This window comes from Salmo salar, chromosome ssa26, assembly GCF_905237065.1.
Source record: "Salmo salar chromosome ssa26, Ssal_v3.1, whole genome shotgun sequence".
In the NCBI taxonomy this organism is placed as follows: Eukaryota; Metazoa; Chordata; class Actinopteri; order Salmoniformes; family Salmonidae; genus Salmo; species Salmo salar.
In genome coordinates, this window is record NC_059467.1 from 10,412,242 (window position 1) to 10,430,835 (window position 18,594).

Here is an 18,594-nt window from a genome sequence, read left to right on the forward strand (position 1 = left end):
ATTTAGTTTTAGTTCATTTCTGTAAAAAGTAATAACAAGCAGATCGTGATCAGGAACACACGTTTATTTCCAATATTACATCAGTTTGCATGTAGAGAAAATGAGAAGCAATAACAATCAATCATCATCATCACCCCCTGTTTTGTCAATAACTTTCTTCATCCACCTTCTCATACGGAAAAGATGGGTGTAGAATCCATATTTCCCATCCCTGTCACATCCTTCTCCCCAGGACACAATGCCGATCTGGTACCAACGGTTGTCATCTGGGCTCTGTGAATGAGGATATAAGTCATTCTCATGAGTATATCAAATATAAAGGGGGATTTGCTAGACGTCTAATGAGTGAAGTTCGTGTTTCTCTAGTTGTATACCTTCATGACAAAGGGACCACCGCTGTCCCCTTCGCAAGCATCGCCAGTTTTCTGTTCCTCTGGTTTGAAGCCTGAAAAGTATATGGGCATTATGAGGAAGCGTCATACTAATTGTAACACTTGTGGTTCACCAAGCCACACTGCACCAATTCACTTTTGGTTAACATATTGGATGGGCTTGAGCTGCAGTATACAACAATTACCATTCTGAGATGAGAACTGCTACTCACCAGCACAGAACATGTTGTCAGTGATGCGGATAGAGGTAGAGGCTCTGCAGATATCCTGTTCAACGATGGGTAGATGGATCTGCTGGAGAACTGTGGGTTGAGACTTGGTGGAGGAAGCCCATGTCTCATAAAGGTTCCCCCAGCCTGTCACACGGCCTTTATAGCCAGCAAACATCAGTCTAGGAGAAATAGAAAAAAGGATGCTACCATTGCTAGTATGGGAAAAAGCTCAGAAATGTTAGTTCATATTTAATCATTACTGCTAGCTACATTACACTCTCTTACGTCTTAGCAACCTGCTTGGTTGGTAGACAGACAGGATGAATCTCATCAGTGAAAGTAACGGGCCTCCTCATGTGCAGCAGAGCGATGTCCCGGTTCAGGTTCTCCTTCCAGTTGTACTTGGGGTGGACAATTATCTCATCAATGGCCACAATCTTCTCTGTGCCCTTCTCAAACCTGGGATTAGGTTGAAATAGGGTATGAGCCAAGAACGTTTTGGTATGGCTATATTATTGTTTCGTCAAGTCTTATGGCATGTCATGGTTCACTGTTGCACTGTGCAAAAGTCAATGTGTATCGTTTGTTTAATACAGATAAAATGGGAAAATAGGAGATAACCACTCACTTAGCTCTGTTATGTTTGCCAAGGCGGACCAGGATGTCATTGATGGTGAAGTTTTTGTTCCATGGCGGGTAGAGGATGCAGTGGGCTGCAGTGAGGATCCACTCGTCACTGATTAGACTGGCCCCACACAGCAGCTCCTGGGGGCTTTTCTTGTACAGCATCACCTGCCTGACATCAAAGCATCCGTGAGTAACAGGCATCATCATTTTCTTCTGCCAAATTACATCTGTGTCTTTTAAGGCCGAGGCTGCGGATCTGACTTTTCCGGCTTTGTGCATTTCTCACTGTTATTCATAAAATTATAATTATTCAGGTTTTACAGGTGAAACATCTATGCAGCATCTGCATACCAACCTTTTGATCTCATTGAGTTCCATGGGGATATGCATTTAGGTCTTCTTGAGTTATAGGCTACCGTTTAAAGTAGCCTACAGTTTTGTTTTGAATAAATGTATTGTGAGTGAGTGTATTTTAGAGCAGATTGTGTTAACAAACTGTAGCGTAGCCTACCTGTGTTTAGTTTCAATCGAAGCACATATTTTGCCTAGTGGCGTACTTTAGAGTTTTGGACACATGAGAAAAAAAAAGACCCTTTGATCGCAATCATCCTAAAATCTCATAAGAAATTAGGTGGTGTTTTTTTGTCTTACAGTAACGTTATTGCTATTATATTATATTATTGTTATTGCTATTATATTTGGGTATGTTATGTAGAATAGGCTCCTATCATTATGTGTTCTTGCAGACATTGATTCAGCATTGATCTAACATTATTAAACGGGCACCATTCGCCAGAGTAGTCCTGTTCTCTATGAGTAGAACAGAGACTGTGTATAAAGCAGAGAATCTCTCAGGTGCAAAAGCTTCGGGCCTTTAGCTGTCTGGAAGAAGGTGTAGAAAGGTCAGATCGGCAGCCACTCCATTCTTTTAATTGGGCAATGTATTGACAACCCCAAAACACATCCTCTAAATGATAGACACACATAACTTCCTTTCCCGCTCCCACCATGATCCTAAGTAGTAGTCCTACGTAATGCAATAGAATAAATGTGGTGTTTTGAATATCTATTCATTTCATTACCATGGTGCACTGGCCACTTCTGCATCAATCCCTTTAACAATACGGCCTCCTTGGTAGGAGTCAATCAGTTCTTGCTCTCTACCGTCCTTCTTACTTATCTTCTCAAACATGGGTCGCTCTCCGCACACTAAATAAAGCAGAGTTGAATTCAAAGTCATGAAAATAGACTCTTTCCTCCTCTGTCTGCCGTACCTTACACTTTATGTCCAAAATTATAGTACTTACCCATCTCTCCACTGCCAAAGCTCCGAGGGCTGAAGAAGGTTTTTCTGGGCCCAGAGAGTGTTGTCCTTTCCCTTCCGCCGGCCGCCTCCTCATAGTTATCTATTGGGTCATCTGAACGAGAACAACAGTCCAGCACACACAGTAAAGAGCATTTATGATACCTGTCAGATATTTTTCTTCAGAGTCCTAATATTTTAAGTGAATCGTTTACAACAGGAAAAAGTGTTCAGCTCAGTGAAACAGCTCACCACACATCTCAAGGTCACAGTAGTCCACAGTGGTATTTCCATGCTGGTCCACATAGCACCAGGGTCCCTCCATATCTCCGTCAGGGTTTCTACAGTGGTTCCACACAAGTTTGACCTCTGGGATGAAATCCTTTCCTTTGCTGAGTGCCAATGCCTTTCTGGAGGCCCAAGGCAGACACTTTTGGCCGTTCATGGTAACTGAGAGATCCCCAGTATAATCCAAGCCATTGTTGGCCATGCAGTCCTTCTTGGTGTACGTGGCTTTCCCATCCACTGCAGCGGGTACTTTTGGGGGTACCCAAGGCTCACCTGTAAGGGAACAATCACAATAGAGGACCGCTAAGACATATTGCAACAAGCAACATGCTCTGCACTTTGTTGTTGAGCAAGGAGGCATATAAACTACCGTATTGTCAGTGTAAAAGTACACCCAGCTAAGCAACAACATGCAGCCAAATGTTGATTATTATGCAGTAGTGAAATCATACCACATTTTGGAACGATACATTGCTCTCTCCTGACTGTGGGATCCCTGGTGAAGCACCAAGGTCCTTCAGGAGTTTTGTCTGGGTTCCTGCAATAGTTCTCATACAGGGTCTCATCCAGCAAAGTATTGAACTCCCTAAGAAGAGATATTACCCCTCAGCAACAACACAGCAAGAATGGGACAACTTTGAAATGACATCCCTCAGGTTATGGGGTCAATAATACATACGTAATTCTGTGTGGGAAGTTACTGGACCAGTACTGGCATGTTTTTCCTGAGGAAGTAGTGTAGATGGTACCGTTGTAGTTCTCACCAATGCCCACTGAGCACCATCCTGTAAGATGCAGGCCCACATAATACTTGAGAAACAGGATGTTAAGCTCAAAAAAATTATCTTTACATTATACAATTTTCCTGGTAGATTCCTCATACTTTTTAGCTGGTTTCAACACAAACATTAAGATTTTTGTCAAGAAATCATTGACATATTTGAAATGTACAGTGTAATCAGGCCATAAGTATTACCATCGAGATGAATACACCCCCTCAATGTATTTATATTATCCTTGGTTCTCAGCAGTGAAGTGCCTTTGCAAGCTGTGAAGAAGACAAACAAGAATTAGAAAACACGAGGAAATTCTTGTCTAGTTGCTTATCACTGCCAAAGTCGATATTAATGTTTGTTTTTTAAGTATAAAGAGCACAGCATGTGTGGGAAGAGCAAAACGCGTGGGGTCACCAACACTGGGGCTAAAGCCTATTCCTCAACCAAGTCGACTCACATCTCAGTTGCACTTTGTTCTGGTTCAATGCCATATATTTACATTGGTGTTGTGACTGATGACGGCACATATTCCATGGATAAGGTTTTGATAGAAAACACAAATACTTACCCAAATAGTTGCCCCAAAAGGCCTTCTAAATTGAGAAAGCTCAATTTAGACAGTTATTTGGGGAGAAATACTATAATCATACTTTATTATGCAAATTAACATACTGTTACCCAGGTAAACACAAAGCTCATGTTTTAGTTACTAGTATACCAAGGTGAATATGAATTTGCTTTGCATTATACTTCAATCTAACAAGCCAGACATTCTCACCGTCTTGTCAGGCTTTTCAAAGACTTCACGGGCTTCTTCATGGTCACAGATCTCCTCCATGCACTCCCGTTCCAAGTTCCCAGGTTTCAACTCCTCAAGGAAGGAATTTGCCCGTTTAGCACGGATAAAAACCTGTGAGGCCTCCTTGCTATTAAGAAATACTATAAACAAATATTTGATAACGCAACCCATCGTTTAGTGATATTAGAACTGACAAATAGCCTAATTCACATCAAGGAGTAACAGTTTAAAGGGTATACATTTTCAGAATATCTATATTTTTTAAACTTTATTGCTTTTGAGCTTTCAGGGTTGGTAAATATAAGCTGGTATCTTACCATTTTCACAAAGGGTGATCTGAAGAGTAGAAGAAAATAGTAGAGTGAAAATGAGAGTTGCGGGTATTCGACCCATTCTTATGGATAGTTAAGACAGAACTCCTTGTAAAACCTAGGACATCACCAAACCTTCTCACCCCCTCAAAATCCAGTACTCATTGAAACCCCCCACTTTCTGTTACACTGAATCCACCTGGTTAATATTGAACCACTATACTAAGACTGACTTGGGGCTGCGCCTCCCATCTGGGCCATGTCACATGCAATGTTGCATTCAATATTTCCATTAAAGTTTAAACTACTACATATGACCATGGATAAGCTTTCCACACAATGTGTCAAGAATTGCTTTCTCCATTGTTTATTTTCTGTCAGGGCCAACTCATGGATTTCTTTATATATATATATATATATATATATATATATATATAAAGAAATGATATTCAGTAATTACAAGCAGAATATCAAATGATAAAGACTTAAAGGCAATATCAAAAACAAATACACAATAAATCAACCTTTTAAAACACCGCTATCTGCTAATTTAGACTATGATAGTGTGTGCCGCTAAGCTGCATAGACAGGCATAGCAAACACACACTAAAGTTGCTCCGAACCAGAATATTTGCTGATTCAGTCTCGGGCTGTCCCAACCATTGAAATATTTGCACCCAAATATTGAATGACGCATTGGAGAAAGAGTGAAAAGTCAAAGTTGTGTTCAAAAACACATACAACTGTTGTAAAGCCACCACAGAGGTACTTATTTTCTCTCTTTTAATTGGAGTCTTTCAACAATAATGATAATATTGTTGATGGCCCATATTTACAAAAGTGTGCTAAAATAAAGTAAAGCTATTTAAAAAGCCTTCATAAACATTCTCCAGAGATCAAATATATTTTTAGTCAGAAAACTATTCATGAGAATTTCTCTTTGTAACCATTAAGACATTTCCTAAAATACAGGGCAGGTTATTTTAGTACAGTCCTTGAAAATAACATTTGCTGCAGATAGTGGCTAGATAAGGTCCACCACAGATGTGAGTCAATATTTGCTTATATCTTTAACTTGTTCACAGCTATGTCTCCCTTCTCCAGTAATCTAAATGGATTATCCTGATGATATCATAACATATTTTATATTCATGGTAAAGGATTTTCCAAATACAGTGAGGGAAAAAAGTATTTGATACCCTGCTGATTTTGTACGCTTGCCCACTGACAAAGAAATGATCAGTCTATAATTTTAATGGAAGGTTTATTTGAACAGTGAGAGACAGAATAACAACAAAAAAATCCAGAAAAACGCATGTCAAAAATGTTATAAATTGATTTGCATTTGAATGAGGGAAATAAGTATTTGACCCCTCTGCAAATCATGACTTTTAGTACTTGGTGGAAAAACCCTTGTTGGCAATCACAGAGAGAGGTCAGACATTTCTTGTAGTTGGCCACCAGGTTTGCACACATCTCAGGAGGGATTTTGTCCCACTCCTCTTTGCAGATCTTCTCCAAGTCATTAAGGTTTCGAGGCTGACGTTTGGCAACTCGAACCTTCAGCTCCCTCCACAGATTTTCTATGGGATTAAGGTCTGGAGACTGGCTAGGCCACTCCAGGACCTTAATGTGTTTCTTCTTGAGCCACTCCTTTGTTGCCTTAGCCGTGGGTTTTGAGTCATTGTCATGCTGGAATATCCATCCACGACCCATTTTAAATGCCCTGGCTGAGGGAAGGAGGTTGTCACCCAAGATTTGACGGTCCGTGGCCCCGTCCATCGTCCCTTTGATGCGGTGAAGTTGTCCTGTCCCCTTAGCAGAAAAACACCCCCAAAGCATAATGTTTCCACCTCCATGTTTGACGGTGGGTATGGTGTTCTTGGGTTCATAGGCAGCATTCCTCCTCCTCCAAACACGGCGAGTTGAGTTGATGCCAAAGAGCTCCATTTTGGTCTCATCTGACCACAACACTTTCACCCAGTTGTCCTCCGAATCATTCAATGTTCATTGGCAAACTTCAGACAGGCATGTATATGTGCTTTCTTGAGCAGGGGGATCTTGCGGGCGCTGCAGGATTTCAGTCCTTCACGGCGTAGTGTTACCAATTGTTTTCTTGGTGACTATGGTCCCAGCTGCCTTGAGATCATTGACAAGATCCTCCTGTGTAGTTCTGGGCTGATTCCTCACCGTTCTCATGATCATTGCAACTCCACGAGGTGAGATCTTGCATGGAGCCCCAGGCCGAGGGAGATTGACAGTTCTTTTGTGTTTCTTCCATTTGCAAATAATCGCACCAACTGTTGTCACCTTCTCACCAAGCTGCTTGGTGATGGTCTTGTAGCCCATTCCAGCCTTGTGTAGGTCTACAATCTTGTCCCTGACATCCTTGGAGAGCTCTTTGGTCTTGGCCATGGTGGAGAGTTTGGAATCTGATTGATTGATTGCTTCTGTGGACAGGTGTCTTTTATACAAGTAACAAGCTGAGATTAGGAGCACTCCCTTTAAGAGTGTGCTCCTAATCTCAGCTCGTTACCTGTATAAAAGACACCTGGGAGCCAGAAATCTTTCTGATTGAGAGGGGGTCAAATACTTATTTCCCTCATTAAAATGCTTATCAATTTATAACATTTTTTACATGCGTTTTTCTGGATTTTTTTGTTGTTATTCTGTTTCTCACTGTTCAAATAAACCTACCATTAAAATTATAGACTGATCCTTTCTTTGTCAGTGGGCAAATGTACAAAATCAGCAGGGGATCAAATACCTTTCCCCCTCATTGTAAGTACTGCTTATTGTCTTCTTTTAGGTAAAGTACATCTAGCAGGCAAAAATAGTTTTTATTCACATTCTTGGTTTATTTGAAGATTTAAAAAAACAGCAACAGAAAGCAAAATGGTGTGAATTGCAGTTTTAAACTCCCGTTTTGATCTCTATTGTCTCTGCCACAAAGCTCAGTCCATCCTTTCCCTGTAGAATCACCAGGTTGCTGTGTGTTTTGTGCTCCCTTACCACAATGCACTTATCATTACAGTCTGAGACAATTATCTCAATGATATTCTCATTTAGCTGGAACTGGCCCACATCCTGTTCCAACCCTTCCTCTATTACCACAGAAGATATGTCACTATCATGATATGAGTCACAGGTGCTGACAATAACCTCCCCTGAATTAGGCATGGCTAAGTCTTCGATGGCCTGAACATGCACTACTGTCTGACTCTCCATGTTCTCTTCAGGGACATCAACCCATGGCTTGACCTCTGTCTTGCGAGGGGTCTTTCTAGGTTTGCCTCTAGCAGGGGCAGAGTGGCTAGACTCCAGAGCTGCTAGAGCGTTAGCAAGCTCCCCAGACGTCCTATCTTCTCTCTTTTGATGGGAGAACTGGTGGCGAACCAGGCTCTGCATTACCGTGTAGCCAGCACCACATGTCTGACATTTGTAGGACTTCTCCTCAAGGTGGGACTTCATGTGGCGGCATAGCTTGGTGACCATGATGTAGGCCTTCCCACACAGCTCACACTTGAGGTCTCTCCCCTGTGTGTAAACGTTCGTGGGCCCGCAAAGTGTGGGGGTCCCGCAAGGCTTTGCCACATATAGGGCAGAGGTAGACTTCCGCTGTGTGTGATGAGGTGTCTGCGGAGTTCAGGCACCTGTGAGAAGTACTGATTGCAATGGTTGCACTTGTAAGGCTTTTCCCCTGTGTGGATGCGTAGACGCCCCAAAAGGTTCCCCCGCTGTCGGAATGTCTTATTGCAGTGGGGACAGGCATAAGGCCGTTCTCCTGTGTGCAAGCGCATGTGATTCCTAAGGGAGCCTGAATTGGCCAGTTCTTTACCGCAGACAGGGCACTTGAGCTTAGGAGCATGGTCATTTTCTTCCTTAGCGCGGTGGGCCTCCCTATGAATACGTAATGAAGGCCGGCGGGCAAAAGCCTTCCCACAGATATCGCAGACAAAAGGCCTCTCTCCTGTATGGAGAACTTCATGCTCCTTCAGGACCCGTTTCAGGCCATAGTTCTTGTCACACTGCTGGCACTTGAATGGCCTCTCTCCCTTATGCATCAGAAGGTGGGCCCTGAAGTTCTCTTGGGAGCTGTAATTCTTACCACACTCTGTGCATAAGTAAGGCTTTTGGTCCGAGTGGGTGAATTTGTGCTTCTTCAGGTGACATAGCTGAAAGAAACTCTTGTCACACTGGTCACATGTATACCTCCTTTCCCTTGGTGTTAAAGAGGTCTGGAGCTGTCATAAGCTCCCCTGTGTCTTGCTTCCCCCCTTTGTCACGATCCTTTGGGATTTCATCTGAGCTTATACTTTCTCTATCTTTTATATCTGTTTCTTGGCAAGCTTGTCCATTTTCATCACCAACTCTGGACGTAATCTCCATGTCACTTGACGATCCAGATACCCATTTTTGCACCCTTGAAGACGCTTGTGGATGCAGCTGACTAATGAATGCACCTTCCTGGGTTTAGCAGCCAGTCTGCAACTGGCCCTGACAACCTGTGGCCCCTGCACCTCCTGGGGTTTTCTTAGCACATTATCTGGTTCTTCACTACTCTTTGGAGGCTCGTCTACAGGACTCACAAGTTTGTCCTCAGAGCATGGCACATTGGTTATTTCTGGAATGAAACGTTCTGTTTTTATTATTTTGCAAGAGTGAACTTCTCTATTCTGTTCCATTGTTTTCTCACCACTGGAATGAGAGTCTCTCACACATCTCTTTCTCATTTTGTTGATAAGAGGTTTGCTTGATTCCAGTCTGGCTTTTCTCCTCCTCCACCACCATAGACTCTGTAGACCCCAGTGGAGAAGTTGACATGTCTGAATCTTCAGTGTGCTCCTAAAGCTCTGTAAGACATACAAATATCTTCCACGTAACATTTCAGAAAAAACTATTCAAATATAAAATGTAATCATTTCATAACATAAAATCCTTATTTGTACAATATTTATTAGTTAGTGTGTATTAAGAATGCTACTGAATGTGGGTGTCAGGCTACCTATAAGCTTGAGCTCTTGCTCTGTGGAGTTTACACCTGGGGATCCATCCTCTCTGGACTTACATTTACATTTTAGTCATTTAGCAGACGCTCTTATCCAGAGCGACTTACAGTAGTGAATGCATACATTTCATACATTTTTTTTTCTGTGCAGACTTGCGAGGTGCAACTTGTTTGCGAGGTTTTCCTGGTGTTGTTAGTGACCCTCCTTGGCTTCCATCGTGTTCCAGAGGATCAACTAGGAAACTCCAAAGCAGAAGTTCTGTCCCTGGGTTGATGTCTTTGCAGACCCTTAGACAGAGACTTCCTTAGACAGAGTAACATTCTGTTTATCTTTCCTCCTTGCATTACAGGCAAATCTGCATAAAACAAAGAAAGCGGGTTTCTCACTACCAATTACCAAATTAATTGTGACAGTAATGTTAATGTGTTTGATACAGCTGAGCACTACAAATAAATAACCATTGGGTTATTCTTTTTTACCTAGAGACACCTACCAAATCCTATATCACCTGTCCCAAAGATGCCCCTTGATTATCATCTGATACACTTCTTCCATCAAGCTCTGACGACAACAAATGTGTTACATTCAATACATTTGCAATGTTATAGAAACATGAGCAAGTGTGTGCCTCCGCCATCACAACCACTCTGATACATACCTCTGTAAAGTCTTCACTTTGGTCAAAGGTGTTGCTTTGGTCTTCCACGCCCAGAAGCATCCCTTTCTGCAGAGCATGTCCTACACACCAGAGCCCCAACTGGCCATCATTTGCTAGAGAGGGGCCCACTGTCAGTCCACGAGGAACAGCATTCAGCACTGTGTAATGAGTCCTGGTTTATGGATGGGCCCCTCATGCCCAGAGAGTCCATCCTATCGGGTGGCGGGTAGCCTAGTGGTTAGAGCATTGGGCCAGTAACCGAAAGATTGCTAGATTGAATCCCCAAGCTGACAAGGTAAAAATCTGTCGTTCTGAACAAGGCAGTTAACCCACTGTTCCTAGGCTGTCATTGTAAATAAGAATTTGTTCTTAACTGACTTGTCTAGTTAAAGGTTAAATAAAAAAAACTCACAAAATGTAGAGACTCACAAAAATGCAAATGTTTTGAATGTCATTTACAATGTCAAGCTTACAATGACACAAAAATGCACGTTTTCGATGTCCTTTACAATGACTAGCTACATAGCAAGTTGAAACGTATCTCATTGACTTGTGTTTCAAGCTGTCCTTGTCAATATAATACAGTACTATATAAGCAACTGCAGCCACATACACAACGTATATACCATAGGAATATAGCTAGCTGAGATTTATGTCCATCGTTTATCAATAATTGTGTGTGACATGAATACGTGATTGCTTTGAGCTGCCAAACAGAAGTCCCCCGGCGGGTGGCAAGCTTCGTCGTGACAATGTATGTATGCATGAGCATGCGCGGACAAGGCGACACATTTCAGCGCTAATGTAAAAGACCTTGACAAAACAATTAGCTAATGAAATCGAGTTTGCTCAATAACAAAAGTTGGCCTGCTTAACTGGAAATAGTACACGTCGACAAGGGACCGTGAGTAAGTTTGTCAATGACTTCGTAACACAGGCAGCAAATTATTATGAAGCACAAGTCAACTATTAACTGGCGAGTTAGCAAGCTAACTAGCTATGATTTCAGTAGATCGCTGGGACAGGCTTGAGTATATGTTAGAAATCTAGTAACAGTAGTTATTTAACTTGGTAGTTAGCTATTAACGAACGTTATCAACGCCTTTTTATTTATAATCGTGGCACTGATGATGCTAACAAACTCAAGATACTGTCTTTGCTTCCATGCATGCAACATTTTTGTCTGGCTAACCAGTCGACGACGACTACGCCGGTTAGGATATCAAACATCTTTCAAGTAGACGTTCGATTAAGTCGAAAATATTATTTCAATTAACTCAGGATTTCCACAGGGTCTTAGCCAACTTGTAGCATCATTTTTTTCCCATTTGAAAACTCCGGGAAAATCATCGTTCTCCAGCCAAGGACAGAATCCGGAAGTCCTCAAGTTCCTGTCTTTCTAAATATTCCGACAGGAAACGTGTCCTTTCTCGCACATCGTAAATGCTATATTTATCCTAATTCGAATGGTTAGAAAGTCACATGATTACATGATATAGGCATGGATCATTAGCTACCGTACTTTGCTGTTTTTGTTATTTCCCAACTAGCTAATTTACAACAGTTAATTTGTCAGCGGCAAGAGGAACTCATGTATGTTATCTCATATAGCAAGTACTGAATCACGTTTATGGTTTTGCCACTGCCAGACTGAAATTGAATGTCGCGTTTATTTTAAATACTAGGCCTAATTTTATTACCTGAGCCACCTGTATTCATTGACTGCCATTATATTATGTTTTTTTCTACCAACAGACTTGCCATGGTATGCTGAGGTGGGGAGTCTGGGGACCTATGCACTATGGCAGAGTCACTTGCCATCCAGGACCATTCAACAGAAGCAGAACTATGCACCAAGTAGTAATATGAATCAATTTTGCCTAGTAGCCAGCAGATCCGACCCGCTTGCTTACAGCTGCAGACAGGCTAGGGTCGGTCAGGCTTCCTGTGTAAATGAATACACCGCAGTGCCGGCGAGGGATATGGCTCGGAAAAAGTACCTCAATCCAGGGATGACAAATGCGTTGTACTCCGAATTGTCCCATTATCCCAACTGTTACACAGAGAAGATTGAACGACTGCTCCTAGATCAATCGTTCAATATTCTCTGTGTAACAGTTGTGATAATGGGACAAATGTTTTGCCAGTGGGGTAAAGTACTTAAGAAATACTTTAAAGCAATTTTACTTAAGTAGTTTTTGGGGGTATCTGTACTTTACTTTACTATTTTTGACAACTTTTTACTTTTACTACATTCCTAAAGAAAATAATGTACTTTTTACTCCATATATTTCTCCTGAACACATAAAGGTACTCATTACATTTTGAATGGCTAGCAGGACAGGAAAATTGTCAAATTCATGCACTTATCAAGAGAACATCCCTGGTCATCACTATTGCCTCTGATCTGGCGGACTCACTAAACACAAGTGCTTCGTTTGTAAATTTTGTCTGCGTGCTGGAGTGTGCCCCTGGCTATCCTTAAATAAAGAACAAGAAAATTGTGCTGTCTGGTTTGCTTAATATAGGGAATTTGAAATTACTTTTAACACTTAAGTATATTTTACCAATTACAGTTACTTCTGATACTTAAGCATATTTAAAATCAAATACTTTTACTCAAGTAGTATTTTAGTGGGTGACTTTTACTTGAGTAATTTTCTTTTAAGGTATCTACTTTAACTCAAGTATGACAATTGGGTACTTTTTCCACCACTGCGTTTTGCGAGCCATATCCCGCGCCAGCTCCGCTGTTATTTGAAATAGCAGTTGTTCAATCTTCTCGGTGTAACAGTTGGGATAATGGGACAATTCGGAGTACAAAGCATTTCTCATCTCTGGATTGAGGTACGCTTTGCGAGACATATCTCACACCGGCTCTGATGTGTCTTAATCTACACAGAAAGCCTGTCTGACCCTAGTGCAGCTGTAAGCAAGCGGGTTGGATCTGCTGGATAGCCTAGTTGTAGCTATGTGTTCTATCCTCTACTAATCAATGATCTGCTGTTTTGATCAGTGGAGGCTGCTGAGGGAAGGACGGCTCATAATAATGGCTGGAATGGAGTAAAAGTAATTATACACATGAAAACAAGGTGTTTGATAGCATTCCATTCTTGCCATTATTATGAGTCATCCTCCCCTCTGCAGCCTCCACTGGTTTTCATATAGCTGAGTCTGTTTTAATATCTGCTGCATTGATAGCCCATCTTGGCAGATTAGTTGAATTAAATGGATGCTAATCAGGTGCAGTTATACAAATAAAATAAAACATTTGACACTCAGAGATTGTATTTTGATATGCTATATCTTATAGTGAAGTAAAAGACATTGAGTCCTTTGAGACTGAAGGAGCCAACCAGAGATTGAAAGTCGACCACTTGCTTTTCACCATCGAGAGACACCAAAAATGTTACTTCTGGTGTGAGTATTAGCTATTTCTGTCCAGTGCCTTTACACACAGACTTGTACTAAGAGCCTTAGACTATGACTAAGAGCAGCAAAACTGTGTTTAACTGTTTCATTTGTTCTGATACTTTGATACATTTCCCAGTGCCACTAGGCCTATCATTTTTTATGTGAATATTGATTTTTTTTTTTATTGCTAATGAAATGTACTCTACAACTTCTATTGTTACTGTGGTATTATTTTCTCATTCATGCATCATTGCTGTAATTGTTTTATTTATTTAACATTTTACCTTAAAATTATATTGCCTAAAATGTACCCTTGTCATGCCTTACAGTTTGTGAAGAGTGCAAAGAATATTTTATTGATGAATGCCCCACACATGGCCCTCCAGTTTTTGTGCCGGACACCCCTGTGCCAGTGGGCGTCCCAAACCGTGCCGCCCTTACTACCCCTAATGGCATTGAGGTCATTCAGGAAGGCAGCGAGGTGGACGTGTGCTGCGTAGACAAAGACATTCCCAGGGGGGCACTATTCGGTCCTTACCAGGGTGAAGTGGTGTCACAGGACAAGTCCTCTGCTTTCTTCCCCGGGATGGTGAGTTGAATCCACAAACCTTACTATGTTATCCAATGAAATTGTCTTCCTAACTTCATTCACCATGTGTAACATTTAAGGCTCTCGCATCTATGTATTTATGCCAACGATTTTTACCCCTAGTTGGTGGACAAAAACAACTCATACAAATCCATTGATGTTAGCGACGAAACCAAAGCCAACTGGATGAGGTATGTCCGAAATTCTTCAGAGTACATTGAGCGAAACCTGACAGCCTTCCAGCATGGCGAGCACATCTACTTCCAGGTGTGCCGTGACCTGTCAGTGGGAGAGAGGCTGCGGGTATGGTACAGTGATGACTACATGGACCGATTACACCGCATGTCCCAGGACACCATCGACAGCAACTTGGCCACAGGTAACACTCCTACCAGCCTCATGCCTTTGCCAGCCCTCTAGTTAACTGCCAAACGTATTTTATTGCTTTCCAGAGTGCTACAATGTGTGTACTGTTCTACCCATATCACTGATCTAAGATCTCCTAAATAGTTATTCTAAGAAATTCATTAGTTTGAGTGACTTTGAAGGAAAGATGAAGATCATTGAAATACATTTTGACCACCAGGGGGAGCCATGTTGCATAATACATGGAGAAGCTCAAAACAATGAATGGCAATATCAAACCCGTTGTCACCTTTTTGAAATGAATACTTCATATATCAACATGTCGTTTTATGCACAAATATAGTTAATGAAGAGGATGTTGTCATTTTATTATGTAAGAGCGTTTGTTTATATTGTTATAAGCAGTTTTAAGGTGCTTACCCGTCAGAGGCTGATCAAGTTAAACTTGGGGTTTTGAATGATCATCTTGTCTCCCTCCACAACAGTTGAAAAGGACTCACGAGTGTGGTCAAGCCCCTGGAATGTTACAGCCCGGGACCGGGAGGCCACCCAGACCCTCATCGAGCACTACGGGTCCCTAGAAATCCAGAGCCTACTGAACGACCGGACAACCAGAACCAAGCAGATCTTTGAGATCATCGCTAGTCGGATGGAGGCACAGGGCTTCCTGATCAGTGAGAACTCCTGGCAGGCTGGCAAGCGATGCTTCCAAAAGTGGCGCAACATGGAGCGCACGTACAAAGACTATGTGCTGGCGTCCAAGAGGACTGACGCGGGACGCAGGAAACAGCCCGAGTTCTATGACCAGTTCCATGCACTCATGGGCCAGAGGCTGAGCTCCAAGCTGGCTGCTGCTGACACCCCAGCCAGGGCGTTGGCCAAGCTGAAGCCTAAAGCTGTAGCACCAACTCCAAGCTTGCCCCTCTACGCTATTGTAGTCCCATCAGGCCATCCAGTCAACCTCGCTATACCCTCCACCTGCAGCTCAGAGGCAGAGATTGGAGTCCATGCAGGCACCACTGAGCCTGAACCGCTAGCCAGGAAGTCCAGGAGTGAATGGGTCCCACATCCCAAGATACTCCAGTCAAATGCAGAGGAGGAGAGGGCAGAGAATCAACTCCAAAAGGGGAGGAGGAGATCATGGCTTGGGGATGACAGAGGTAAATTTGTTATGATGTTGAATCTTAGCAGTTGGCCTATAACTGAAAAGGACGCAGCCATTTTCAAAATCATTGACAGTATTTACGTAACAAGTCTTTATTTTTGTCTTCCTATCCATGTCTCCAGCTGCTGAGAACGGTGGGTCCCTGCCTGTGTGGTCGGAGCGGAAAATGATCAGTCAGGACATTGAGGCAACAGAGGCTTTAGTAGAGCTGTACAGCTCTCCAGAGATCCAGGGACTAATCAGGGAGAACAAGACGCGAACCAAGAGGATCTTTGAGATCATAGCTAGCAGGCTAAAGGAGCAAGGCTTCCCCATCAGTGATGTGCCTGAGCAGGCGGGGGAGCGATGCTTCCAGAAATGGCGGAACCTATCGAGGGCGTACAAGGAGTACATCCTCCACCCAGAGAAGGCTGACATGGCAAAGCGGAAGCTTCCGGCCTACTTCAACAGGCTCCAGAACCTCATAGGCCACCGGCTCAGCCTTCAACTATCTGAAGACTCCCCCGAGCCTGATGGCAGCATGGGAGATGCTGAGGCAGATGCAGGGGTTGAGGACATAAGCCAGAATCTGTTACACATTGTGGAGGTGCCGGCAAGCCCCATTGACATTGTCAGTCCCCCCTCCACTTCTGCCTCCTTCTCCTCTTCACATACAGGAAACCCCCTCCATGTTGGACCCAGTGGGCGGAAGAGAAGGAGGATGGCACACATATTGGATGTCTTTCAGGGTTACAGGGAGGAGGACAAACGATTGCAAGAGGAGAGGGAAAGGAGGGCAGAGGAGCGCTTTAATCAGCTGCGAAGCCTTCTGCAGCAACAGCACACAGAGACTATGGCAGTGATGAGAGAACTGATCAATTCCATGAAGATGAAAAAACAATGAGATATACTGTGAATACAGTTGAAGTCGGAAGTTTACATACACCGTAGCCAAATACATTTAAACTCAGTTTTTCACAATTCCTGACATTTAATCCTAGTAAAAATTCCCTGTTTTAAGTGAGTTAGGATCACCACTTTTATTTTAAGAATGTGAAATGTCAGAATAATAGTAGAAGGAATGATTTATTTCAGCTTTTATTTCTTTCATCACATTCCCAGTGGGTCAGAAGTTTGCATACACTCAATTAGTATTTGGTAGCATTGCCTTTAAATTGTTTAACTTGGGTCAAACGTTTCAGGTAGCCTTCCACAAGCTTCCCACAATAAGTTGGGTGCATTTTGGCCCATTCCTCCTGACAGAGCTGGTGTAACTGAGTCAGGTTTGTAGGTCTCCTTGCTCGCACATGCTTTTTCAGTTCTGCCCACACATTTTCTATAGGATTGAGGTCAGAGCTTTGTGATGGCCACTCCAATACCTTGACTTTGTTGTCCTTAAGCCATTTTTCCACAGCTTTGGAAGTATCTTGGGGTCATTGTCCATTTGGAAGACCCATTTGCGACCAAGCATTAACTTCTTGACTGATGTCCTTCCTCATGATGCCATCTATTTTGTGAAGTGCACCAGTCCCTCCTGCAGCAAAGCACCCCCACAACATGATGCTGCCACCCCCGTGCTTCACGGTTGAAATGGTGTTCTTCGGCTTGCAAGCGTCCCCCTTTTTCCTCAAAACATAACGATGGTCATTATGTTCAATCCGTTCTATTTTTGTTTCATCAGACCAGAGGACATTTCTCCAAAAAGTATGATCTTTGTCCCCATGTGCAGTTGCAAACCGTAGTCTGGCTTTTTTATGATGGTTTTGGAGCAGTTTCATCCTTGCTGAGGGGCCTTTCAGGTTATGTCGATATAGGACTCGTTTTACTGTGGATATAGATACTTTTGTATCCGTTTCCTCCAGCATCTTCACAAGGCCTTTTGCTGTTGTTCTGGGATTGATTTGCACTTTTCTCACCAAAGTACGTTCATCTCTAGGAGACAGAACGCGTCTCCTTCCTGAGCGGTATGACGGCTGCGTGGTCCCACGGTGTTTATACTTGCGTACTATTGTTTGTACAGATGAACGTGGTACCTTCAGGCGTTTGGAAATTGCTCCCAAGGATGAACCAGACTTGTGGAGGTCTACAATATTTCTGAGTTCTTGGCTGATTTCTTTTGATTTTCCCATGATGTCAAGCAAAGAGGCACTGAGTTTGAAGGTAGGCCTTGAAATACATCCACAGGTACACCTCCAATTGACTCAAATTATGTCAATTAGCCAATCAGAAGCTTCTAAAGCCATGACATCATTTTCTGGAATTTTCCAAGCTGTTTAACGGCACAGTCAACTTAGTGTATGTAAACTTCTGACCCACTGGAATTGTGATACAGTGAATTATAAGTGAATCAATCTGTCTAAACAATTGTTGGAAAAATTACTTGTGTCATGCACAAAGTAGATGTCCTAACCAACTTGCCAAAACTATAGTTTGTTAACAAGAAATTTGTGGAGTGGTTGAAAAACTAGTGTATGTAAACTTTTGACTTCAACTGTATAAACACTACCGGTCAAAAGTTTTAGAATACCTACTCATTCAAGGGTTTTTCTTTATTTTCACAATTTTCTACATTGAGAATAGTGAAGACATCAAAACTATGAAATAACACATGGAATTATGTAGTAACCAAAAAAGTGTTAAACAAATCAAAATATATTTTATATTTGAGATTCTTCAAATTGCCACCCTTTGCCTTGATGACAGCTT

General features: G+C 42.4%; 2 protein-coding genes across 10 annotated transcripts; one reads left to right on the forward strand and one right to left on the reverse strand.

Annotated features, from left to right (window-relative positions):
• Positions 1-43: 43 nt before the first annotated feature.
• On the reverse strand, positions 44-4,941 carry LOC106587117 (prothrombin-like). Of its 4 annotated transcripts, none has more exons than XM_014175137.2 (14): positions 4,715-4,941; positions 4,377-4,537; positions 4,167-4,188; positions 3,799-3,870; positions 3,502-3,607; positions 3,275-3,408; positions 2,787-3,095; positions 2,539-2,649; positions 2,314-2,440; positions 1,233-1,400; positions 890-1,063; positions 605-783; positions 375-445; positions 44-273 (listed from the first exon to the last, which is right to left on the reverse strand). In XM_014175137.2, the coding sequence occupies exons 1-14, from the start codon at positions 4,788-4,790 to the stop codon at positions 118-120; spliced, it is 1,866 nt and encodes a 621-aa protein (XP_014030612.1). In that variant the 5' UTR covers positions 4,791-4,941; the 3' UTR covers positions 44-117. The 4 variants fall into 4 exon arrangements, with proteins under 4 accessions (XP_014030612.1, XP_014030611.1, XP_045564687.1 ...); XM_014175136.2 differs by having other exon boundaries at positions 4,167-4,191; XM_045708731.1 differs by having other exon boundaries at positions 4,377-4,469; positions 4,715-4,911.
• A 5,945-nt stretch (positions 4,942-10,886) lies between these two features.
• LOC106587121 (uncharacterized) lies at positions 10,887-17,022 on the forward strand. 6 transcript variants are annotated; one of them, XM_014175154.2, is made up of 7 exons: positions 10,887-11,968; positions 12,131-12,235; positions 13,689-13,795; positions 14,119-14,378; positions 14,502-14,757; positions 15,230-15,904; positions 16,032-17,022. In XM_014175154.2, the coding sequence occupies exons 2-7, from the start codon at positions 12,177-12,179 to the stop codon at positions 16,790-16,792; spliced, it is 2,118 nt and encodes a 705-aa protein (XP_014030629.2). In that variant the 5' UTR covers positions 10,887-11,968; positions 12,131-12,176; the 3' UTR covers positions 16,793-17,022. The 6 variants fall into 6 exon arrangements, with proteins under 6 accessions (XP_014030629.2, XP_014030632.2, XP_045564380.1 ...); XM_014175157.2 differs by having other exon boundaries at positions 12,131-12,232; positions 16,032-17,020; XM_045708424.1 differs by having other exon boundaries at positions 11,129-11,279; positions 12,131-12,232; positions 16,032-17,020.
• Positions 17,023-18,594: the final 1,572 nt, after the last annotated feature.

What these genes read in the sequence shown, in the direction of transcription:
- LOC106587121 (XM_014175154.2), top strand. Translation starts at nt 12,177, where the DNA reads ATGGCAGAGTCACTTGCCATCCAGGACCATTCAACAGAAGCAGAACTA. An exon ending in CGACAGCAACTTGGCCACAG is followed by an intron (nt 14,758 to 15,229) that starts GTAACACTCCTA and finishes CCTCCACAACAG; the next exon opens with TTGAAAAGGACTCACGAGTG. An exon ending in ATGGCTTGGGGATGACAGAG is followed by an intron (nt 15,905 to 16,031) that starts GTAAATTTGTTA and finishes CCATGTCTCCAG; the next exon opens with CTGCTGAGAACGGTGGGTCC.
- LOC106587117 (XM_014175136.2), bottom strand. Translation starts at nt 4,790, where the DNA reads ATGGGTCGAATACCCGCAACTCTCATTTTCACTCTACTATTTTCTTCT. An exon ending in CTTTTGGGGCAACTATTTGG is followed by an intron (nt 3,871 to 4,166) that starts GTAAGTATTTGT and finishes TCTTCTTCACAG; the next exon opens with CTTGCAAAGGCACTTCACTG. An exon ending in GGGGTGTATTCATCTCGATG is followed by an intron (nt 3,608 to 3,798) that starts GTAATACTTATG and finishes TGCATCTTACAG; the next exon opens with GATGGTGCTCAGTGGGCATT.